A 26958-nucleotide genomic window follows, 5' to 3' on the forward strand; every position below is an offset into this window, starting at 1 on the left:
TGTCACTTCAAAGGGGGCTCTCTGTAGGAAATTTCTTGACCCTTTCAGTCAAGGAATTTCTTTACTTTTCTTGAGCGAAACAGCATACTTAGCTTAAAAGTGAAAAATTGTCCGTCAGGTCATGGGTTCAATCTCAGGCCCGCCCCTTCCCTCGTATTTTGTAGTTGTCTCTTTTACTTGCTTCTATCTTCCACACTTAATATATCACAGTTGATCAACCACAGTGCATAACATTTTCTAGAGCCAGAGACAGACAAAAACCGTTTCCCTACGCTTCCATTCTTCCATCATTATATCACGCCTTTCCTTACGCCTGATACACAAACAGTCTGCTAACCAAACAGCAAGACTCTCTGCCAGGGTTGGGAAAAATCATGAAACTCACTCTACAGTAGCCAAGCAAATAACAGTCAGCGAAGCCAGTGAAATTCACTGTAGGCACTGTACTTTGTAGGCAGTGTAAGCAAAAGCCTTGAAAGTAGCAAAACACCCGTAGCTAAGGGCAACCCAAAATGACTTTAGAAAAATGTTCTATTTCCCACTGCATTTCTTTCCCGCATAAACAGCCTTAAATGACACTAATGGTTTAGAAAATTCATACACTCAATATAGGCTACTTGATGACATTCACGTTTTTGAACTACTGTTTGTTTTTGCGAATTTCAAGCCTACTACTATTACCAGTCCCAGCACTGCTCTCTGCTATAAATTCACTACCCCTACATCTTCCCGCATGGCGTAGATGCAGAGGTATATCCGGTCTACTGTGGGAGCCAGTTTAATACATCATCAATTTCTCTCCCTTCCCCTCATTGGTCAGAATTCTGACGTAGCAGGCGCCATTGTTGCCTAAAAATAGAATATCATCAGCACTTATACATTTATTTATTTATTCATTTATTTCGTCAATCAAAAGTGTATAAACTCATTATTCGATAAAGAGGAGAAAATTTTGCATCATTATTTCGACGCAATTAATTGAAACTGAGTTACGTTTCTTCAATTACAAAGAAGGAGTATAAAAATTTAAACTGTTTAATAAATTAGGAGAATCAATACGATGCGAGAAATATATAAACGAACAAATTACTGGATTTTTTCTAGAGAAACGTTTGAAAAATAACAGAATAAATACCTAGAATCCCTGTTTTCATTTCTTGAGGAACTTCTTAGGGATTTCCCAACAGAAATTCTGGACAAATTCTTAACCAATACTTTTGAAGTAATTTCTCTTTTAATCATTGTCAATCCCCAGAAAGGTTTCCTGCAGGAAGCGCAGCAAGCATTCGCCGGTGCAATGGCTCGAAAAAATCCTAAAATAATCCGTAAAGGTAGCACAGGAAAAATATACGCAAAATATGAACATTTGGAAATTTTGGAACATTCCTGCAAGAAAGGCTCAAAAATATTCAAAAGAATTCATGATCACATATTTGTTGAACTTATATGAAATTTTCTTGCGAAATGGCTTTGATAAACATTACAGTTCTCCTGAAAAAGCTGAGTTGGAAGGTTGTTATATTAAAAAATATTGATGGTTTTGTCCTATGCTTATAGACCATTTTTTCTGGAATCTTTGGAAAAAAATCTGATAGAAATGCTCATTAATTTCTGGTAATGAACCGTAAGCAAATTAAGTGGGATTCGTAAAGAATATGTAACTATTCCTAGACGAATTTTGAAAGGATCGCCTGAGAAAAAATCCTACGGAACATACAACATATTGCTTGGAAGTTCCATCAGGTGAATTACTAGACAAAAAAAGCAATCCTACAGTATCAGACAATACATTTGCAACTTCTACGGTTTTCCATACAAAATGGTCAACTTTAGAGGGTTAGATTTATTATTATTACTATCAGATATTACTTGAATTATAACATTGATTTTCACAATCACGAGCTCGAAAGCTAGAGCATTTTTTTAAAAAACTAGGAAACTAGGCATTGGAAATTTGAAGTAATAGCTTCTAGGGGGCCTTCCTTAGCCTAGTGGTTAGAGTCTGCGGTCCAGGATCTTTTCGTAATGGAAATTTCCTCGACTTACCTGGGCATAGAGTATCATCGTACCTGCCACACGATAAACGAATGCAAAAATGGCAACTTTGGCAAAGAAAGCTCTCAGTTTCCCTAAGAACACTAAGCTGAGAAGCAGGCTCTGTCCCAGTGAGGACGTTAAGGCCAAGAAGAAGAAGAAGAAGCTTCTTTATTCATAGCTTCAGCAAAGCTTTGTACCGTTTTGCTTCGAATTGGCGGACGCTTCGGAAGTTGGACACTATGGCTATTTTTACGTTTTTAATAATATAATTTCAAATTTATAGAATTTTGGGATATATTTTATTTTTCTTGGCAATGCTCACTTAAGTCAATCCGTTACTACTTTTGATTTTGTGATTGAAAAATCTACTCAAAATCATATGTTGAAATTCAAGATTTGTCGGATGTGCAGTGAAATTTTCAAACAAATCGGTTAATGTAAGGACTGTTCATTTTATAAAGTGGACACTTTGTTTATGCTATATCTTTTTTATTTATTGATGAAATCGTAAACGGTTTTCTGTGTATCGTTCAACTATTATTCTACAATGTTATGAAAATACAGAAACTTACAAAATGCTTTCGGTTGAAGAACTAAATAGTTTTTGCAAAAACTCCTAAGAAAAACTGTTCGTCAAGTTTAAGCATTATTTCTCGCATGAAAAAAATCCTAAATTTAATGAACAAATTGTATGTTGGTATCCTTTACTGTTCAACTTAAGGTAGAGCTTTTAAAAACATCAATAATATTCCATGAGTTCCTGACGCTGAGTCACTTTAGTGATCTATTCCTTATGGTCAAATTTGCTGATACACCATCTTTTTACTACCAGCAAAAAAGTAAAGTAATAAGCGTGTTCAAAACTGGTTTAGATTATTAAAGAAACTATATATGTATAAAAAAAGCAAAATCTTGAGTTTTAACCGCATTCTTGGGTACCAAATTTACTCTTTATGGTCGTTTTATTGAAAAATACCATACTTTTAAAATTATATACGCATGTTCATCGATCTAGAGCAAACTGTAAGCGTTTTTCTCAAAATATTTTGATAGGTAGTCTCAGAATAACACATTCTGAAAATAATACATGCAAAATAAATTTGATTTAATTCAAGCAGTGTTCCCAATCTTGATGATTGTCATTGTGCTTTGAGTGGTCTTCTGAAAATAAATTATTTGATTTTCTATTGTGCTTAAAATATGCGTTCTTTAAAAAAAAATGATAAAAAATGATTTTATGATATCTGCAAAATTGCTTCTACAAAAATAACTTGATATTTTTTAGCAAGCTTCTAATTGATGATGCTTTCTAAGTACAACCATTTTTTGAAAATAAAAAATATAAATAATCCTTGATTTTGATAACCTCCAAAAATCGACCGTTCTAAACGTTGTGCCTTATTAGTGTGAAATCATATTATTTTGATAACTTTTTTATTACCACAGCATTGTACAGTATTAGTCGAACGATGTACAGAAAACCGATTTCGATTTCATTGATAAATTAAAAAGATATTGCATGTCCAAAGTGTCCACTTTATAAAATGAACAGTCCTTATAACTAAGATCAAGCCTACCAAAGTTGATCATTCTGGTCCAAGAATCGAAAAAGTTGCAAAAGTATTGTTCAATACTGTAAATGTATTTTAATTAAATTTCGACAAAAAGATCTTGAAACTTAACGAATACCTTTTTAGTACAATTCCAGGAATTTTCTACAATTAATTTAAAATTGTTGTACCTCAACCAGTCAAATACACTATTAGTACAAAAGATTTGAAAATTTTTAATATATATATATATATATATATATATATATATATATATATATATATATATATATATATATATATATATATATATATATATATATATATATATATATATATATATATATATATATATATATATATATATATATATATATATATATATATATATGTTATGTGAAGCCTAACTTCAAAACCATTATGTTTGTAGAAAAAGTTGCACTAGAACTTTCGAGTGGCTTTCACTAGTCATCAAGAATAGCGATTTGCTAGCATACAAGAGTCGTCGGTTCGAATCTACACCTGAGAACGTGGGTTTTTTTTATAATTTCACTCATTCCATCTTCACCAAGCACAATGAGCCCCCCTCCTGCCCCTCTCTGACCACGCCCGTGATGTCGTCTACCAGAGCACTGTGCCACTCTGGACTAGATGAAGGCAACGGGAGTCCGGGCCGAAGGTCGGATGTGTTATGGATGGATGGAGGAAGCGCAAAAGCATCAAAAAACGAAATGCAAACATACCTCCTCCTGTTCTACTGTTTCGGTCGTGTCGTTTGGATGGACGGTCTTGGTAGTAGTCGCTCGGTTCAGTCGTATATTCGCGTTCGACGGTAACAGATGTGACCCAATGTGTCTCCCAACATGTGTTAGGGTGCAACACTACCCATCCTCATACAAATCGTGCCCCTCTGAAGAAACATAGACAAACGGCAGTTTGAATTTTTCGAGTGTGCAGCTGAAGATTGTTCTGTTGAACTGTGAACTACCTTTGGGATTTCTGTGTGTGCAGTGCGCGTTCCGCGTGCAATTCACGACTGTGTCGAACTCTCCGTAGTCTGTCTGCCAATTGACCAGAGTTTGTCCGCCACAGTGTTCGTTTGCGTATTTGTCGACGGTCGATCCGGTCAAGAGTCATGGTGTTGATAAGTGAGCTCATTATCGCCGCCCTGCTGGGGCTGCTAATCTATCGCTTTTATCGGTATCTGTTCGAACGACCTTCGGAGAACTTCCCGCCGGGACCTCCGAGGTTGCCCCTGCTGGGAGGATACCCTTTTATGTTGGCCCTGAACTACAAGCATCTACACAAAGCAGCGGCCAGATTGTCACAGCTGTACAAGAGCAAGTTGATTGGGCTCTACCTGGGACCGCTGCCGGCGGTCATTGTCAACGATTACGACACGGTGAAGGAGGTCCTGACCCGGCCCGAATTCGATGGACGTCCGGATCTATTTATGGCCAGATTGCGAGATCAGCACTTCCAGCGGAGAGGTTTGTACTTGTGTGTGTTTGTATTTGAAATCGACTTCAACTAGAGTGAGTCTCGAAGCTACTCAAAGTGAAAATGGACAAGAACATAACCGAAATCATGATAAGAGGACAGTCACAGAGATATGCTGAGCCAAAAAATACTTGGGAGACCTGCTACCAGCCCTGTGATTTCGAATAGCAAAGCGGTTTTCACCATCCAAATCAATGTCAACCACTGTTATCTTACTGTTTTTATTTGCCTGTTATCATTCATTACTTTTGATTATCTTCTCACACTCCTCGCTTGGACCAACGTTCTGTTGCTAATCCCGATAAATCGTCTTCAACTAACTTAATTCAATCAACTGTGGAAGTGTATGGGAAGATCAAGCGAAGAACGATTGCAAACACGGTTGTAAAGCACTTAGTCGCAATCACCTACCTAAATGTGGTGCAATTAGCGTCATTCGTTGTTACCTAACAGCATGACAGAGAGTTACAGCTTCATAAACTGATAACCTAGCTACCCTGTGACTAAGTCAAAATCAATTTTCCAACAGTGGGTCAATTGAAAATTGAATGCTCTAACTGTCGAGATCAATTTGATTCACTGGGGAAATATGCATCCACCATTCGAGCAAGTGAACTTTGGCTCGATTCCAACAATATCGATGACGAAAAACCTTAATTGGTGGATGGTTGATGCAGTGTTGCGGCGCGATGCAATCGAATATTAATATGGTGGAGCCTATCTGATAAGACAAAACTGGGACCTGATAATATTTACCGAAATTGTTTCCTGGGCTATCTGTGGAGTCAAATCGGCACGTGTTGAAAGTCATTCCTGTTTGATTTGTTTCATCGTATATCAAATTGTCGATTAGCTCTTATTAATCCATAGGTTTTTGGAAATCACGTAACGCTATACCCCCAATAACTTTAATTTAGATTATGTATGGGAAAGTAGTGCGAGATGCCATTTTAAATATTGGTTCAATATCAATTATTAATTTTTAGGGTTTACTCGATTATAACACCATGAAAAACCCAGATATATTACTTGAGCCGCTATACAATGCTTGATAGCTATCACCATGTAAACATTTCCAGAATTTGTTTTTTTTACATTTAAATGACGACGAAAAAATGATTGAAAGACTTATTTTGAAAAATGGCCTAATTCAGCTCATTAGGAAAAGAACCCCATTTGATAAGAAGAACAGATATCCAGCAAACAAGCGGCTCCATGAGTTAGCTCTACTGCATGGAAAGGCAGGTTCGATAACAAAATCACGCCATTTCCGGGCGTATTGTAGAGCTCCATCTTCGTCGGTCTTGGGCGAAACTTCTCCAGTTGCCCCGAATTATTTGGGATCGACACTGTGTATAGCCAGCACATTCGTGGTCTTGCACGAAGTCCCTAACTCTACCTGGTTCCCTGCTGAATATTATTTCCGCAATTCTATCTTCCGACATTCGCACTAAGTGACCAGCCAACTGAAGTCTGCCGTATTTTACATGCTTAATAATATTCGCCTGTTTATACACTTGATATAACTTGTGATTCATGCGTATGCGCCTCACACCATTTTCTAGTTTTCCACCGAGTATTGTCCGTGTTACGTAATCCGTCCTATTCATAGCCGCAATACGTATTTTCATTCCAATAAGGTCGATATCATGCACAAAGCCTAGGAGCAGGTGCGACCGTGTGATGATAGTGCCGTTACTCTGCATACCAGATCTCCCAATAGCACCCTCGAGTGCAATGTTGAACTTCGAAAGTGCATCTCCCTGCTTCAATCCGTCTAATGCCACAAACGAGGTTGACACCTCGTCAGCAATCCAAAAACTTGATTCCGAACCATCCAGCGTTGAACGTATCAGCCTAATTAGTTTCGCCGGAAATCCATGTTCACAAAGACCAGCTTATTATTCGCCGACGGAGGACTCCTCTAGCGGTTCCAGTCTGTTAAACAGGATGCGCGACAATATTTCGTACGCCGAATTCAGCATGGTAATCCCTCTGTCCCCACTACAGTCTATGCCCTTTCTTGTAGATTGGGAGTATGATGCCATCCATGCTCGTCATTTCCAGCAGCCTTACAGTTCTTCAGCACGGTGTCAGCCTTTTTAACGTCACCTATGGGCAGTGGGTCCACAGTTCAATCGTCGTCATCTGTTTTTCTGCTTTTCGCTACATTTTCAGTTTCACCGTTCAACGACTGCTGAAAGTACTCCTTTCGCCTGGCAGTCACCGCCGTTTTATCGGTCAGCAAATTCCCTTCTCGATCATTGCACATGGCGGCTTCTGGCGACATTCTTCACTTCTGTCACTCTATGACACTCTTCATCGACTTCCGTCGTCTTCGTTGACCAGTGCCAATCACTTCCCGTATCGTTGTGGTCACAGATTCGAGGATAGCGTCCCACAAGCTATTGACATATCCAGAAACGTTGATTCTTTCCAACTGCTTGTCTAGCGGTATTGTGCAGCTAGCATTGGATAATTTGCTTACCATCCCAAAAATACTTTTTGTGGAAAGTCAAAAAAGAGAAATGTTGTATAATATTCTGTTAAACCTTCACCCAGTATTCTGAGCTATTCTTATACATGGACGTGCAGGTTTCAAACTGAGTTGTGCTTTGTCAGAACATAATCATGAATTCTTTATAAATCTCGTTTGTGAGTAACCTGTCCAAATTTCTGGTAGATCTCCGTATAGGATTGTGTCAGAATCTTATCCAGTATTATTTGAAAAACTTGTCTAGGATTCTTTAAGAACACCACCCATTTTTTTTTTTAGTTCCTCTCCTGGATAAGGTTAAATCCTAAGCAGAATTCTATGAGATTTGTGTCTAGAATACTATCGAACATATCTTGAGAGTTATCCTTATAAATCCGGATTCTGTGGATTTTGCTAAACCTTCTGTAAAAACTCGTTTCCAAAGTTTCTTGAAAATTGTGTTCAGGATTCTTTGATAGAGCATCCCGAAATTTTTTTATTAATCCAAGAGTTTCGATGTTTCAAAGAGATTGTATTTGATCAAATAGAAAATCACAGAAGAAAGTATTTCAACTCTGGATGTTCATGTTTAGTACTTAAAAAAATTAACGAAATGAAGTAAATTAAGAATAGTTGAATAGGAATTTAGAGAATCATTAAGCTACAATATAAACTTAAAAATCAATCAACAGTTGAAATAATATATGCTATGATATATTCTAACTTCAAGTTAGTAGAACTCCAGAGATTGCACCAGAAACGTGCTTAGGATTTTTTTTCCAAAGATTCTACCATAAAAGTCCAAGAAAGTCTTTCAGAACTGACTGTGACTTTTTCATCGATTTCGCTAGGATTTCACCCAGGATTTCGTTTAGGACATGTTCTACAATCCAAACAGTAGTTTATCCAGAGATGCTTCGAGAATTTCCCTAAGGATACCTACAACAATTAAAGCAGAGATTCCTTCAAAAAAAAATCGGAAAGTCTTCTAGAAATTGTTGGAGAAATTTTCACAAGAAATTCTCAACGAATATTTCTAAGAATGTTTCCAGGGAATTGTCAAGGATGTATTTTCAAAAAAATAGAGAGGAAATTCCTGAAAAAATCGAAAGTAATTTTCCAAAAGAAAATCTCTGATGGAACTTTTGTGGTCCTGATGATCTCCTATAAAAATCTCTAAAATAACTTCCTGGACTGCTGATGATGCTTTGGTTGGTGTTCTCAATAAATTGCTAAGATAACTATGGAAAAAATAAACACACAAATAATTCAATGAAAAACCTCGAACGGAATCCCTTAAGAAATTTGTCTAGGAATCAAATCATTCCTGGAAATAACTGGAATAATAAAAGAACTGTTGAAGAATCTATGAAGACTTAACTAACGCATTTACTCGTGTTATGTTTAGAAGAACTGCAGGAGTGATTGATGCAGGTAATGCTGAAGAAATTCCCAGAGATATGTTTGAAGCACGAGGAATCCCTAGTCTATTTTATTCAGAGTTCTGGAATTATTTCTGAGATAATTTAAAAATATGATATACGAATGAAAATATGATATACGTTATAAAAATAGCTGAAAAAAATAGATGAAAATATGATGCGTTATAAAAATAGCTGAAAAAAAAACAACACATTGGAAACATTCCATTTGAAAAATTTTGAATTCACATCTATGGATTTTCCAGGAAGAACTCCTGTAGGAATCTTCGTAAAATCTCCTACAGTTTTAACTTAGTTTTTTAGTTTTTTTTTTAATTTTCACAAGAACGAAAAAACGAATGGTAAAGGATGTTTTTTCAACAAATCATCGAAGGTATTTCTGAAAAAATCGAAAAAAAAATTCCAAAAATTTCTATAGTAATCTTTAATGAACTTCTTTGAAAATTTCTGTTGATCTCTGAAGTAACTTCCTGGACTTCTGAGGATGTCTTGGTGGATGTTCTAGATAAATTGCTAAGATAACTATTGGAAAGATAATCAATTTAAAAGCTGATTTCCCAAAAAGAATTCAATGAAAAACATCGGACTTAATCCCTTAAGAAATTTGCCTAAGAATGATTTATGAAATTACTGGAACAATAAACGAACTGTTGAAGAATCTGTGGAGACTTAACTAACTAACGCATTTACTCGTGTTATGTTTGGAAGAACTGCAGGAGTAATTGATGCAGATAATGCTGGAGAAATTGCTAGAGATATGTTGGAAGCAACTTTATGAGGAATTAATGACCTATTTTATTCAGGATTTCGTGGAATAATTCATTTTTTTTAATATGGACCAAATTTTTGAATTAAATTGAAGTTTCTGAAAAAAAACAAAAAAAAAATCGATGCATGGACTCTTGGAGAATTTTTTGTTAGGTTCTTGAAACATCCCCTTTAAAAAATCTGGAATTAACACTAAGGGATTTCCTTGTAAGAACTCCTGTAGGAAACTTCGTAAAACCTCCTGCTGTTTTACGGAGAGTTCGATCAAAGAATAACTGAAAAAATTGGGAGAAATCCAGAGAAAATGCATGGGAGCACTATGGTGTAATTTTTTAAACACTACAACAGCAGAATATTCGAGAAAATCTTATATCATTCTTCCCTCAAATTCGTACACGCAGCGAACTGGTCTATCGATATTCATACATTTTGCCTTACGAAAGTTGAACCGCTTATTGCAATACAAACGCTTTACGTATTGTTTTAGCATCACTCCACATCAAGGCGTCACGTGGTGTACGCACGGGCCTATCATTCGCTAATTTAATGGTTCGATTTCAGGTTGAGCTCTGAAACATTTTTTGTTTTCAAATTCTGGTTTCATTAGGCAAATTTATCAATTACAACCCGATTTCTTGTGGCGAATTTTCATAAGGGGTTTCTATGTATTTCGATGGTCCATTTGCCTCATGGTATGTTTCGATCTTTTTTATCACAGAAAAAAAAACACTACTACATCATTTAAGACCGTAATAGTATGAAATCAAAACCTTACAACAGCTATAGTCAACACGCCCAAAGATGTAGAGCAGGATCATAAATTTAAACGATTTTTTTTATAGAAAAGTCATAAGGTACAACGGGGCAATCATGGAGGGGAAGTATTCCTAGATTTACACAACCTTCTAGACTGACAGTATCTTTGCCTAATCACTTTTGATTTTGTTTATGTCTTCCTTCACATGAATAATTCAATTCTGTGCTGTTACTTCAATAGGGCATACCTGACATGAGCGATTACTCTTCATCTATCCTCTCTTTCGCTAATAACTTCGCTAAATTAGATAAATCTAAAATATTTCTTTTTAATGAAGCAAGATATAGTGACACTATAGCACAAAAATATGTTACGAAAAAAGAATCAGTTTTCTGCAATAACGCAAAGAGAGCAACGATGAAGAGAAATTGATAAATGCAGATAAGCCCTTATGGAAAAAAAAACAGAATTATAGGGTGTCCCAGAAAGTATGGGCACGACTTCACCATACTGCCATTTCAAGACTAGTGAAGATAAAAATCTGATTTTTACACATTTGATTACTGTACCCAACAAGAGTAGATTGCGGTTTTTTAATGAATATTATAATTATTATTGGGTTGATTACGTAACATTTCTTTGAAGCATCTCCAGTCTTGCACAAATCGCGGTATTTTTGAGCGACTTTGTATTACATAATTTGTTCTATGTCAGAAAGTGCGTGTAAAACATCTGAAAAATATATTTATCAGCGACGATATGATAATTGATCGGGTTATCACTTATTCAAATTGAAATTTTAAACTAAAGCGTGTAAAATTTGCATTAGAATTAAAAATCCGATTCCAGCCGTCGTCGATTTGAAAATGGTCAAAAAACAAATACTTATAAGTAAATATAAGTAAATCAAAAATTAAAGTTGCCTATCCAAGAAAATAGGGATTAACCTTTCGTGAAACAGAAGTATATTTCTTTTATTACTATTTAAAATATTTGAAGAGTTAGAACTTCGTGATGTTGTCTTATATACACGGGTAGAAATCAGAATCCAAAAACTAGATTATGACTCATGATATCATGATTCCAGCGTGTTTTCGTCTTATGAAAATACACCATGGTTTGGACTCAAATATATCATGAGTCAGATTTCCGTAACGCAACACACGCGTTAGGTTTTTGTAGCTGATTGCTCGGAATCATGATTCAAATACCAAAAATGCTGAGTCGCGCATCCGTTTATGATCGACAAAATAAAATAAAAAGTTAAAATAGCATGCATTGAGCTTCGAGCCAAGAACCTTTCGATTGTGAGCCACGTACTCTACCACTCAACCGCTTCATCATCTTGAATTAAGAGTGATCGATACGAATGTGATGAAGCAAAGTGCGCCGCTTAGTGTTTTCGCACTGGATGTTACGCTTATGAGGAATCATGATTATGACTCCAGGAACCATGATTTGTGATCCTGATATTATGACCTAACCAATTTATGAATTTCATGATTTGTAAATCATGGTGTGGGGATCAGATTTTTATCCGTGTAGAGAGAAATACGAGATTTTTCGAATTTTACCATTTTTTCAAGTGTTATCTAACAAAGCCAAATAAAATTTCAAACAAAAATATATGTATAATATCCTTTATACAACAGCCATTTCATGAAAAACCGATCTAGTGGGTCTCCGAATTCCGTGAAAATTTGCTATTTTGTTCCTTATCCGAAATAAGGATACACGTATTTTTGGATTTTTTGATTAGGGTGACCATTTCCGAAATAGGATGACCAGAAAAATCGCGATTTTGCAAAATTTTTATTTTAAAAAAAATTATAACTTTTGAACCGTTCGACCGATTTTTAATCTTTTTGGACGAAATGAAGGCTAAAGATTTTGACTTTTCAGGAAAAATATAAAATTTCACAAAAAATGTGTTTCTTACATGAAAAAACTCAATAGTTTCCGTTTTTTTCGTGTTTTGAAGGCCTCGGGACCAAAGAGGCTATTGCTGTTCTCATTTTTTTCTAGAAAGTTCAGAAAATTTTACGTATACTATCAAATTTTCAGCGATGTATGTTTTTTAGTTTTTGAGATATATTTTTTTGAAAATAAAAAATCAGTCATTTTTTATCGGCACACGGTCTCAGCGCATTAGATTTGTAATGTTAAAAAATAATTATAACTTTTGAACAGCATAACCGATTTCCAATCTTTTTGTATTGATTGAAAGCTTAAAATTTCAACTATACAGACAAAATTGAAAAATCTGATAAAAATATGTTTAAACGTGAAAAAATATAAAAATTTCTAGTTTTTTTTTTTAAATTTTCATATATTTGAATGTGAAAAATTTTTTTTTTTCAAAGTTTCCTATTTTTTTTTATTTTTTCTGAAAAGTTCAGACCTTAAGCTTTCATTCCATAAAAAAAGATTGGAAATCGGTTGAGCTGTTCAAAAGTTATGATTTTTTTTTTGAACATTACAAATCTAATGCGCTGAGATCTACAGTGTGTGCCGATGAAAAATGACTGATATTTTATTTTCAAAAAAATATATCTCAAAAACTAAAAAACATACATCGCTGAAAATTTGACAGTTTACGTAAAAATTTCTGAACTTTTAAGAAAAAATGAGAGCAGCCCCTTTGGTCCCGAGGCCTTCAAAACACGAAAAAACGGAAACTATTGAGTTTTTTTCATGTAAAAAACACAATTTTTGTGAAATTTTATATTTTTCCCGAAAAGTCAAAATCTTTAGCCTTCATTTCGTCCAAAAAGATTGAAAATCGGTCAAACGGATCAAAAGTTATAATTTTTTTTAAAATAAAATTTTTGCAAAATCGCGATTTTTCTGGTCACCCTATTTCGGAAATGGTCACCCTAATCAAAAAATCCAAAAATACGTGTACACTGAAATGAATTTTAAAGTAGAAACTACTGAATCCATGGTAAATTTAAGAACTGCACCAACGATTTTCAACCGACTACACTAATCTGTTAACTCTACCAGAACATAGTCAACATCACCACACAAGAAAATATTTTCGGTTTAATTAACCACAGTTGCAGCATTTATGACTAGAAACATTCTTGATTTGACAAGTTTGGCATTGTACTTTTGAACACACTGTGTTGTAAGGTGAGTGTCACGGATTGAAATACAATGCTATGTAGTCGAGACTACTATGGACATGGTCACTTTTACTGCACTGGTCAGTGATTTTTACCAGATTATAGTAACAGACTTAACTTAACAGATTTTTGTAGTCGGTTGAAAATCGTTGGTGCAGTTCTTAATTCTACCATGGATTCAGTAGATTATACTACAAAATTGCGTGTATCCTTATTTCGGATAAGGAACAAAATAGCAAATTTTCACGGAATTTGGAGACCCACTAGATCGGTTTTTCATGGAATGGCTGACAATATACTTGACCTCACCACGGCGAAAGATTTTGATAAAATCAAATTTTAATAGTTATTTTTCAACAAAAACAAAATGTAGGGTCTGTGCTGACCAGATAAGAAGTGATTTTCTAAAACCAAAAATTTCAATGTAGACGATTATTAAATCAAATAAATTTACCACAGATACTAGTTGAAAAGGCTTATAGAACAATACAAACATATAAAAATATTTGATTTTTTGGAAAAGTACTATGATTTTCATTATCAAAGTCGTGCCCATACTTTCTCGAACACCCTATATATTATTGTTGAATCGGCTTTCTGCACATTAGTACCTCGAAACATTATGAGTTGTACCTCAAATAGCCACTGGTTACCAACAAGCGGAGTTGGACTAGATATACAGTATTGGACAAAACATTTGCAACTTTTTCGATTTTCCATACAAAATGAGCAACTTTGGTAAGCTAGATCTCAGTTATTTATGGACCGATTTGAATGAAACTTTCTCAGAACATCAGATATAACTTGAATTTTAACATATATTTTTGAATAATTTTTCTAATCACAAGTTTATAAGTAATAACGGTTTGAGTAAAGTGTAATTTTTGACGAAAAATTCAAAACTTTTTATCTCAAAATCTGATAGCCCTACACAAAAACTGTCTTCAGAAAACTTATTCATCTCGTCAAAATCTACAACTTTGCTGAAGATACCATGAAGCTATTCCTTCAATATGTTTAGTTATGTCAATTATAAAAAATCGTCAAAAAATTCACTTTAGTCAAACCGTCACTGCTTTTCACCTTGTGATTGGAAAAATCACTCAAAACTATATGTTAAAATTCAAGTTATGTCTGATATTCTGTGAAAATTTCATTCAAATCGGTCCATAAATAACCGAGATATAGTTTATCAAAGTTGGTCATTTTGTATGGAAAATCGAAAAAGTTGCAAATGTTTTGTCCAATACTGTAAGTTAATGGGCTTGCACTCCCATGGTAGTGGTTTTCATTCTTGTTCCTAATAATTCCATATCTGATATGGTTGGATCAATTTTAATATGTGGTCGACTGAAATTCAATGATATATATGATTGACTGGACATTTCTTTTTCGCCATGCTTAGAAACGGGTTGGGCAGGATGAAACGCAAAGTTTAGAATTTCAATTTGCAAAATTTGTTCTAATTAGCAAACATTGTTCCACTTTACAGAGTACAAAGTTTACTTTGCAGAGTTGATTTTTCGCTTCCAAATTATGTTGGAACGTTGCTAGCCACGTCTAAATACAAAATCAAAGAGTTGTAGAGTATCAGTGGCAAAGTACTAGAAAAATATCATTCAAGGTTTCCCTTTCAAACATGTAACAATGTAACAGCGGCTAACTCAATTTTGGTAACTTTCCACTGATCAAAACAGACGCAACGGCACGGAAGGTCAGCAGCCATCGGAGCTAGAAAAGCGTAAACAACACCCAAACTCGGAATGAAAATACAAATCTTTTCGGCAACCGGCAGCCAAACTAGCCGGCAGCGCCGAAACAAGAACCGGTTTGTTTATACCTAAAGAGTCGAGACCAGAATACTGATTAGAGTTCGGTCCTATTCTGTAGTGCATGCGAACGAAACAAACGACGGAATAGAATGATCTCTCACTTCAAGAAGCGAGGCAGCGTGATTTGGTTCAGAATAGGTAAACACTTTTTACGGTCCTTGAGTATAGATTAGGGTGATTCAAAATAACAAAAAAGTTGGAAAATCCCATCTCCCATATCTTTATTACAATATGTAGAAAACATTTTACCTAATTCTATTAGAGGTTTTTATTGAAGTTTATTGGACTATATGGACCTTCATATGAACTAAAAAATAGCTCATTAATTTATGGTTCTCCTATCCGTTAGAATGATCCACTCTTTTTAGCAACTTTCTTCGCTATGGTTTGAAGAATATGTTTAGGGGGCCTCCCTTAGCCGAATGGTTGAAGTCCGCGGCTACAATGCAAAGTCATGCTGAAGGTGTCTGGATTCGAATCCCGGTCGGTCCAGGATCTTTTCGTAATGGAAATTTCCTTGACTTCCCTGGGCATAGAGTATCATCGTACCTGCCACACGATATACGAATGCTAAAATGGCACCTTGGCAAAGAAAGCTCTCAGTTAATAACTGTGAAAGTGCTCATAAGAACACTAAGCTGAAAAGCGAATGTGACGGAACTCTACATTTTATGGGAGATGGGATATTCAAACGTTTTTGTAATTTGAAACGCCCTAGTATATCAGAACTTAGCATTGCTACGATAATTCGACCATCATCATCACACTAAAAAGTATGGTTCTGTGACACGATTATACTAACGCGCTTCCATCGCAAATCTCGGGCTTTCATCAGCTGAGGCTCACCTAGAGCGAGTGTTAAGATTACCATCCGGCTTTGAACTAGAAGCACTTTCTTATAATCGGATTATGCGATTTACTCACTGTTTGAGCCATAAATTGAAACGAGAAGGCGGCACAACTTGACACTCCGTTGCATTGGGGGCTGGGGCAGTATGTACTTGAAGCAATCTCAATTAAGTATCCGTTTACTCTGTCGAGAGTGGATGTGGCGTTGGGTTGAAGGTGCTTTGCTGATAGAAGAAGCCGGCAAAGCACTAACTCACGGCAAAAACTCTTCAATGGATTTGGTTCAGTTCTTGAGAAGAAAACTACTTTAACTGACAAGAATAAATTAATCAAAAAATAAGCGGAAACGATTATGGTAATTATTATTTAATTGAATCTTTGTAGGAATAGAATTCGAAAACTTCTAACGTAAACTGTCCACAATCATTTAAGGGTTCGGTTTTAGAATCCTGACCAGATTCTCTTTAAAATCCTGACAGGATTCTCTTCAAAATTATCTTAAGAATCATGACGGGATTTTCATCAGAATCCTGACGAAATTTTCTTGAGAATCCTGACGGGACCCGACTAGTGGATTACATCAGAGTTGTAACAGATTTTGTTATTCAGTTAGCGTTTTTTTTTCTTACAAAATATGTATGTTATAATTTTGGATGGTTATTAGTAAAAATAACAAAAAACATAACAAAATGTCCTCTACACTAAACAAAATATGTTGTAATTTAAACAAAAATTTAACTCATTATGTTTCAAATCAAACAAAAATATAACTAAATGTGTTAATTCCCATAACTGAATTATAACAATCTTTGTTATAAGCAATTCTTTTCAATTTTTTTACAACTAATTGAGATATATTTTGTTTTAATTATGTTATAATTTCTTTAATCAATCCGAATTGTTTGTAAAAAAATTTGATTCAATTGTGCTATAGTTTTGTTGTAATCCATTGGTCGAGGATGCTTTTCAGAATCCTGACATGGTGGTTCTATTCAGAATCCTGACAATTTTTCAGAATCCTGACGAGATTCTCTTCGGAACTATGACGGGATTCTCAGCAGAATCCCGAAGGGATTCTCTAGAGAATCCTGATGAGAATCCTGACTGGATTCACTCCAAAATTCTGAGACGGGATTCCCTTCAAAATCCTGACGGGATTCTCTTCAGCGTCCTGACGGGATATTCTTCAGAATCCTGATGGGATTCTTTTCAGAATACTGACGGGATTCTTTTCAGAATGCTGACAAGATTCTCTTACAGGGTGTCTACTCATTTACAGAAATGAAACTCTTAGAGATTTCCAGGTTTTACCAGGTTTAAAGAAAAACAATTCAAGTTTTAGATATTCTCCAAAATACATAAATGATTAACGAATAGTTCATTTTCCGCAACGAAAAATTTATTTTTTTAAAAGTGCTTTAAACGACCCAAATTTGGAAAAAAGATAAATATCAAAATAGGTATTTTTCATTTTATCTTTAGTTTGTTCTAATGTGTAAACAACATTAGACAAAAAACAATTGGTGATTTCTATTTGATTTCTGCAAAAAAAAAATTATTCTAACCAAATGATCTGAAAGTGCCTTTAATCATCAAAATCAGATTGAAGAAATTATTTTATTCGAACTTAAGGTAAAAAAAACCTTTTCCTTAAAATGGGATTCTGACTTACGGACATCAGCGATACACCCACAAAATTTCTTTAGAGGGCGTTTTGTATTTTTTCCAAGATGATACTCTTAGAGATTTCCAGGTTTTACCAGGTTTAAAGAAAAACAATTCAAGTTTTAGATATTCTCCAAAATACATAAATGATTAACGAATAGTTCATTTTCCGCAACGAAAAATTTATTTTTTTAAAAGTGCTTTAAACGACCCAAATTTGAAAAAAAGATAAATATCAAAATAGGTATTTTTCATTTTATCTTTAGTTTGTTCTAATGTGTAAACAACATTAGACAAAAAACAATTGGTGATTTCTATTTGATTTCTGCAAAAAAAAATATTCTAACCAAATGATCTGAAAGTGCCTTTAATCATCAAAATCAGATTGAAGAAATTATTTTATTCGAACTTAAGGTAAAAAAAACCTTTTCCTTAAAATGGGATTCTGACTTACGGACATCAGCGATACACCCACAAAATTTCTTTAGAGGGCGTTTTGTATTTTTTCCAAGATGATACCTTGGGGAAATCGGCTCTGGTAGTGCTTGATTGTCGTGGAAATAAGAATTTTAGATACCTCTTGCCTGAAAAAAAAAAAACCAAACATGTACCAAAAGAGACCACATACTAAGTTCATTTTACCGGAAATCGGTGAATTGCACCGTTATCTCAACAGCTGAACAGTTCGGTGAAATAAAACACCGTAATTTCGTCGGCATTTCACGGATTCCGGTGAATTTTTACCGAGTATTGTAAAACATTACCGTACTCCGAAGAGATTTTACAGGAATCCGTAAAATAATTTAAGTGTACATGCATAAATTTCTATAAGAATGATTTTTTAGACTTTTTTAGAGTCCCTTGACAGTACGATAAGTATTACTGCTTGTTTTACTGTGGATTTCTTTCACATGTTACTCCAACGATCTCTTCTGGAGTTTATTTTGTGATATTTCAAAAACTTTCTAAGAAAATTTTCCAAGATTATAGTTTTTGACAGCTAGAACTCAATCTGGATTTTTTGTGAAGATAATTATAGAAACAACTTCGGAGATTCCATCAGGAATCCCTCCAAAGACCGTTGGAGACATTTTCAAAGGAAGTCTCATGTTCTCAACAAATATGTCTTTTGATTTCCCTAGGGCTTTCTCCAACATTCCCGTTTAGAGCTTCTTCAAAATTCAAAATTTATTCAGAAATTCCTATTTTTTGTTATTTTCCAAAGAAATCTAAGAAAATCTATTAATTCTTCTAGAGATATCTTCAAGGAAATGTCAAGGATTTGTTTCAGATTTTTTAAAGAAAATTTTGAAAAAAAAAATCGCATAGAATTTGTAAAGAAAATTTTGTGAGTTCAAAGTATAACTATGAGGATTTCTGAAAGAACTCCTTGATGAAATTTTTCCTGGGATATTTTTGATAAAATGCTAATATAACCTTGAAAACCCTCGAATCTCTGAATAATGTCCTACAAGACTTCGTGAGGAATCTCGGAGAGACTCCCTAGAGAAATTTAAGTATGAATAATTAGAAAAATACCTGTAAGAATGGCTGTAGTAATAACTGATGTGGAACCTTGAATGAAGTTTTGAAGAGTCCATGGAGTTTGAAAATATTATTTGAAAAAAAAAAATAGAGAAACCCACAGCAATAATATGTTGATGAAATGCTGGAGAAATTCTGAGGAACCTTATGTGGAACTCCATGTCGATTTTTTTGAGGAATTCTTGGAAAAGTTTATAAAAGATTTCATTGAATCCTGAAGGAATTTTCGGAGCAAATTCTGAAAGTAATCGTGGATGATTTTTTAAAGAATCAAATAAAAAAATAGGCGTATGAATTTTGGTAGGGTTTCTTGGAAAAAATATCGAAATCAAGAATAAACCTTTGTGGACGAACTTCTTTGTGATATTTGGTAAATCTCCTAGAAGTAACAACTGGAAAAATTGGTGAATAAACCAGTGGAAAAATATGCGGAGGAAATCCTGGGATAATCGCTGTCATTCTTTTTTTCAGAGTGATCTATGTGAAAATTACTGGAGGTAATAATGATGCAATGCTCTACGATTTTTTTGATAAAATTTGTGAAGGAATTCATTTAAGCATCCCTTGAAAAATTGCTGGTAGCATTCCTGTAGAAATTCATAAAGGTATTCCAGAAATAATCTATAGAATACCTGAAGCATTCCTTGAAGTTGTGGAATAGTCAAAAAAGATTTTTGTAAAGACGGATTCCATGTAAAATCGGCCAGTCACAGAACTCGGCCATCTTCGATTTGGATAAAATTTTGCACTTGTTTTTGAAATGGTAGAATAAGTGTTTTCCATAGAAAATAGATCATTTTTACTCAAGTATAACTTTTGAAAATGGCCTATAAATTTTTGCATGCAACTTATTTGAAAAATTCTAACTCCAAAACTGTTGGTTTTAGAGAAAAATGTTCTATGAAGATGTTGTAGTGAACTGTTTGGATTATAAGAGAAAAATATACACTGAAAAAATATTTTATTTATTTTCAGAGAAAAATGAAAAACAAAACTTGAATTTTAAATTACACAAAAACCCCCTTTTCTAATATTTTTTTAAATTTTCACCATATAATCTTGATAGTATACAGATGTTTGGGACAAAGTTACATGTTGGAGAAATTTTTAATAAAAAAGTTTTTCTAAGAACAGTTTTCGGTCGATTTTCAAAATTTTGATTTTTTGTCAAAATAAATACGTTCTAATGATACAGTAAGTATCTTGAAATGATTCTAAGCCATAATGGTTATATGAATAATTTTTCTAGAAGTAGCCATTTTCAAACTAGGGGGAGATCCCCCAGTACCGGACACTTAAGCCACTAAATTCATAATTCGAAAAATATTGGTATTATGTGCTCGTGTTACCCACTTATTATAAATATTATCATTTTTATAGTGTACAAAAATAAATTTGAAAATATAAATATGAATTTTGACATTACATTTTGATGATGTATTTTAGTACCAAATTGATCGATCTTGAAAGGTGGCACCCAATACCGGACAAGATCTGGAAATGCCTCGAATTCTGTAAATTTGAACATCATTGAATTTGTTTAATATAGGAATAGTATAAAATTACCAATTTAATGCATTTGCAACATTTACAAGAACAGTTTGAGTATATCTTAGTTTGCAAGATGTCCATCAAAAACCTCTTTCATATATGATGAAAAATAGCACCTTTTACGATGTTGTTCTGAGTGTCCATTATTCTTAATTTTATTGCATGTTTGATACCATGATCGACGGAATCCATGAAAAATGAATGTATTTTGAGACACTGGTGCAATAATTACAAAGACATCATATAAAAAATCAAGCTGTCCGAAACTGGGGGACAGGAAGTACTTAACTAAAATTGTAATTTGTCCATATTTAGTTTAATTATGGTACAACATACATTCATACTATAAAATAAGGATTATGTTCGATCATGCTTGCGTGATCAAAAGTATTTTTTGATATTCAAAATAATTACTAAAAAGGCTCAAAATTAAGGAGATACGTAATTCTTTTTAATATTTTCAAACTTTTTTACATTTTTGAAAAGGCATGCATATTTCACGGATATGTTATTCTACACAAAAAATAATCTCCATAATAGCTTTCTTTTCTACTAATACACCATCTTGATTGGACCATGATTTCTCGATGTTTCGACTTTGTCCGGTATTGGGTGCTGTCCGGTACTGGGGGATCTCCCCCTATATCAAGTTTAATGCAAAAAATATTGTTTAAATATTAAAATAGGCCATTTTCATAAGTTATTCGCGTTTCTCCATTAAAAGACCATATTTCTTTCCACTTACTTATTTTCCTTGATGGAGAATCACGAATAACTAATGAAAATGGCCTATTTTAATATATAAATAATATTTTTGCATAAAACTCGATATAATTCGAAAATGGCTACTTCTAGAGAAATTATTCGTATAATCATCATTGCTTAGAATGATTTCAAGATACCTACCGTATCCTCAGAACGTATTTATTTTGACAAAATATCAAAATTCTGAAAATCGACCAAAAGTTGTTCTTCGAAAAAAAAAAAATATTAAAAATTTCTCCGTCATGAAATATTGTCCCAAACATCTGTTAACTATTAAGATTCCATGGTGAAAATTTAAAAAATATTATTTTTGTAAATTTTGTGTAATTTAAAATTTAAGTTTTATTCTTGATTCAAAATGATCATTTTTTCTATGGAAAACACTTATTCTACCATACCAAAAACATGTGCAAAATTTAATCCCAATCGAGCACGATTTTAATTTTTTTCGACTCATTCTAGATGGAATTCGTCTAAACAAATTTACCTTTACCAACTTTCCAATCCAAATTCTAAAAAAAAAAAAATCGTTAACAAAAAGATAAAGACTGAACATCTCTAGTAGCGCCTTGATAGCGGCGCAGCCAAAAAATTTTATGATTGAAAAGATTTTCTATTAAAATAAGGACACATTCTATCTTGTATTACTGTTTCAAAATAATTTTCCTGATTATGGCCGAAATTCCCTGATAATTCCAGGTTTACCAGGTTTTTTTTTCAGGTAGTAGACACCCTGTCTCAAGACTCTTTAAAATTCTATAGATTTTCACAATCCTGACGAGATTATCTTCATAATTCTGACGGGATTCTCCGCAGAATTTTCTCGGGATTCCCATCAGGAACCGGGACCCTCTTCAGAATCGTGAGGGTATTCTATTTAGAATCCTGATAGGATTATTCTCTAAATCCTGTCAAGGCTTTTTTCAGAAACCTTTCAAGATTCTTTCACGAATCGCATTAAAATCCTCTTAAGAATCCTGTCTGGACTCCGTTCAAATCCCGTCAAGATACTTTTCAAAATTCTGTAGGGATTCTTTTCAGAACCTTTTCTTCAAAATAGTGTAGAATTCTCTTCAGAATCTTGATAGGATTCTATTCAGAATTTTGCGGGAATATTCTTTAGAATCCTGTAAGGATTGTTTTCAGAGTTCTATCAAAATTGTGTCTCTTCGAAATCCATTCGAGATTTCCTTCAGAATACTTTAGGAATTCTTTTCAGAATCGTTTAGAGATTCTCACCTGAATCCTTTCATGGTTTTCTTCAGAATATTGTCCAATTCTCTTAAGTACCCTGTAGAGATTCTTCTCAGAATACTGTCGGCATTTATCCATCCTTTTCGGAATTTTACGGGATTTTATTCTAAATTCTTCAGAATACTCTCAAGATTTTTGTCAGGTGCTTCTCCGAAGTAATCGTAGGATTCTCTCCAGAATCCTGTCACGCTTTTGAAATTCTGGTTATATGTCTTACATACTCGTCAAAGTTCTGTAGAAAACCTTAACCTAATGTTTCCATAACCCTATTCTTATTATCGTATTCTATTTGGAACTTTGCAGGAATTCTCCTCATCATCCAGCAATCTGAGTTATAACAATCAGCTTTGATTCAATTCTTACACAATTTTCGTTTTTCTTTTTTTTTTTCAATCTATCAGGAATCTTCTTCACCGACAGCGAAAGCTGGCGCGAGCAGCGTCGCTTCTTCCTGAGAACTTTGCACCATTTCGGCTTTGGACGCCGTAGTCCCGAAGCCGAAGCGGACATCCAAGCCGGCCTGGAGGATGTGATCAGTCTGCTGCGCGATGGACCCAAGTATGAGCACGAGAAGGCCCTCGTCGACAGTGCCGGATTTGCCCTCTGTCCGACCGTATTCTTCGCCGTGTTCTCGAACGTTCTGCTGCGGATGATCGTCGGCGTCCGACTGGCGCGGGAGGATCAGGCGGTGATGTTTGAGTAAGTTCTATGGAACCGCACGGGATTGACCTTCGTTGGTTTGGTTGGTTTGACTTTATTAACGAGATTTTTAGCCCTGGGCTAGTTCATCTCGGGACCAACGGCTTTACTTCCCTTCCGAAGGAAGTCGTCACTATAACTTTTTACGTCATAAGTGACTATGTTGGGGATGGGATTCGATCCCAGGTCCTCGGCGTGAGAGGCGAGTGTTCTAACCACTACACCAGGTCCGTCCCCATTGACCTTCGTCTAAATAACGCTTAAACCCATTTGCAGGGTCGGTAAGAATGCCATCGCATTCCACCGCAACGGCGACGACTACGGTATGCTGTTGAGCTATATCCCGTGGATTCGGCACCTGTTCCCGAAGACCACCAAGTACGATCTGCTGCGGAAGGTCAACCAGCAGGCCAATGCCGTGATACTCAGCCTGGCTCAGAAGTGCGAGAGCTCGTACGATGAAAACGATATACGCTGCCTTGTGGATGCCTACATCCAAGAGATGAGAGCAACTGGAAGCAAGGGAGAATCTACCGGAAAGGACGAGTTCGGATTCCAATGTAAGTTTGCTTCATTCAACCGGAATTTGGGTCTGATCTGTTTCTTTTCCATTCCAGATGATCAACTGGTTATAGGCGCCGCTGATTTCCTGGTGCCACCGTTTTCAGCCATTCCCGCTAAGATCTGCCTAATCCTGGAACGCCTCATACAATACCCCGAGGTTCAAACCAAAATGTACCGCGAGTTGAACGAAGTAGTTGGATTGAACCGTCTACCGACGTTGGACGATCGAGCAGATCTCCCGTACTGCGACGCCGTCATTCGGGAAGGCCTCCGTATCGATGCTCTGGTCCCCTCAGGAATACCACATATGGCCGTCACCGATACCCAGCTGAATGGCTATCAGATCCCCAAGGGAACCGTCATCGTAAACTCCCTAGAATTCATCCACCATCAGCCGGAAATTTTCCGGGATCCGGATTCGTTCATGCCGGAGCGCTTCTTGACCCCAGATGGCAAACTGGCCCTCGATCAGGATAAAACCCTTCCATTCGGTGCGGGTAAGCGCGTTTGTGGCGGTGAACAGTTCGCCCGCAATGCGCTCTTCCTGGGGGTGACTTCGCTTGTACAGAACTTCACCTTCCAGCTGCCGGCCGGACGTGCCTGTCCCGATCTGGACGGCCGCATCACTGGAGTCATCCAGACTACGCCCGACTTCCGGCTAAAGTTTGTGAGCCGTCGCTAGACGATGGAAGATCGCTGAGCGAGAGAGAACATGCGCAACTAACCCTTTAACCACGACGACATCACATGGATCAACCATCTTCTCATCGACCAGAACAACTATCGTAAGAGTAGCCGTTAAGTCACCACACTTTGTTTCGTGTAATAATAGTATGTAATATTTACTGTGTAGTGGATAAGACATTTTACTGGAATCACAATAAAGATGATATTTAACCTTAGGGATCCCGGGAGAATGTAGTGCCATCCGATAAGCATCACCAACTCTCAAAAGCATTGGATAATTGTCATCAATCTCTAAAAATCCCTGATTATCGTCAAATCTATTGGAATTTTTACGGCACGATTCCCGTCTTCGTGATTCTGTTCAGATCCTCTTGCTAATAGAATCATGTTGGATTTCAGTTTAAAATCGTGTATTCCGAGTTACAGCACTTTTCGACAGAAGCTTCCAAACATCCTGAGATGTGCTGCCGAGGATCTCGGGAGAAGCGTTCGAGCTTTAAAGAAGAAGCTTTGTTACTTCTGAGCAAAAGTTTCCAACCTTCTGAAGGAAAACTTCCGAGATTCTGGAGAGAAGCATCCGAGCTTCTGGAGAGAAGCTTCCGATCTTCTGGAGAGATGTTTCCGAGCTTTTGGAGAGATGCTTACGATCTTCAGAGTAGAAGCTCCCCAACTTCTGGAGAGAAGCTTCCGATTTTCTGGTGAAAGCTTCGAAGCTTATGTAGAGATGCTTCCAAGCTTCTGTAGAGAAGCTTCCGAGCTTCTGGAGAGATGCTTCCGAGCTTCTGGAGAGATGTTTCCGAGCTTTTGGAGAGATGCTTACGATCTTCAGAGTAGAAGCTCTCCAACTTCTGGAGAGAAGCTCCCGAGCTTCTGGGGAGAAGCTCCCGAGCTTCTGGGGAGAAGCTCCCGAGCTTCTGGGGAGAAGCTCCCGAGCTTCTGGGGAGAAGCTCCCGAGCTTCTGGGGAGAAGCTCCCGAGCTTCTGGGGAGAAGCTCCCGAGCTTCTGGGGAGAAGCTCCCGAGCTTCTGGGGAGAAGCTCCCGAGCTTCTGGGGAGAAGCTCCCGAGCTTCTGGGGAGAAGCTCCCGAGCTTCTGGGGAGAAGCTCCCGAGCTTCTGGGGAGAAGCTCCCGAGCTTCTGGGGAGAAGCTCCCGAGCTTCTGGGGAGAAGCTCCCGAGCTTCTGGGGAGAAGCTCCCGAGCTTCTGGGGAGAAGCTCCCGAGCTTCTGGGGAGAAGCTCCCGAGCTTCTGGGGAGAAGCTCCCGAGCTTCTGGGGAGAAGCTCCCGAGCTTCTGGGGAGAAGCTCCCGAGCTTCTGGGGAGAAGCTCCCGAGCTTCTGGGGAGAAGCTCCCGAGCTTCTGGGGAGAAGCTCCCGAGCTTCTGGGGAGAAGCTCCCGAGCTTCTGGGGAGAAGCTCCCGAGCTTCTGGGGAGAAGCTCCCGAGCTTCTGGGGAGAAGCTCCCGAGCTTCTGGGGAGAAGCTCCCGAGCTTCTGGGGAGAAGCTCCCGAGCTTCTGGGGAGAAGCTCCCGAGCTTCTGGGGAGAAGCTCCCGAGCTTCTGGGGAGAAGCTCCCGAGCTTCTGGGGAGAAGCTCCCGAGCTTCTGGGGAGAAGCTCCCGAGCTTCTGGAGAGAAGCTCCCATGCTTCTGGAGAGAAGCTCCCGAGCTTCTGGAGAGAAGCTCCCGAGCTTCTGGAGAGAAGCTCCCGAGCTTCTGGAGAGAAGCTCCCGAGCTTCTGGTGAGAAGCTCCCGAGCTTCTGGAGAGAAGCTCCCGAGCTTCTGGAGAGAAGCTCCCGAGCTTCTGGAGAGAAGCTCCCGAGCTTCTGGAGAGAAGCTCCCGAGCTTCTGGAGAGAAGCTCCCGAGCTTCTGGAGAGAAGCTCCCGAGCTTCTGGAGA

The 26958-nt window shown here is 36.5% G+C and overlaps 2 protein-coding genes across 3 annotated transcripts in view; one reads left to right on the top strand and one right to left on the bottom strand.

Moving 5' to 3' along the window:
- LOC5564378 overlaps positions 1 to 26958 on the bottom strand; it is a 136108-nt gene that overhangs the window by 58276 nt on the left and 50874 nt on the right. The window lies entirely within an intron of this gene.
- Positions 4387 to 25284, top strand: LOC5564380 (probable cytochrome P450 304a1). Its single transcript, XM_001648675.3, has 4 exons — positions 4387 to 5077; positions 23521 to 23818; positions 24095 to 24378; positions 24436 to 25284. Exons 1-4 carry the CDS (start codon positions 4723 to 4725, stop codon positions 25062 to 25064), a joined length of 1566 nt encoding a protein of 521 aa, XP_001648725.1. The 5' UTR covers positions 4387 to 4722; the 3' UTR covers positions 25065 to 25284.

This window comes from Aedes aegypti, chromosome 1 (genome assembly GCF_002204515.2).
Source record: "Aedes aegypti strain LVP_AGWG chromosome 1, AaegL5.0 Primary Assembly, whole genome shotgun sequence".
NCBI lineage: Eukaryota > Metazoa > Arthropoda > Insecta > Diptera > Culicidae > Aedes > Aedes aegypti.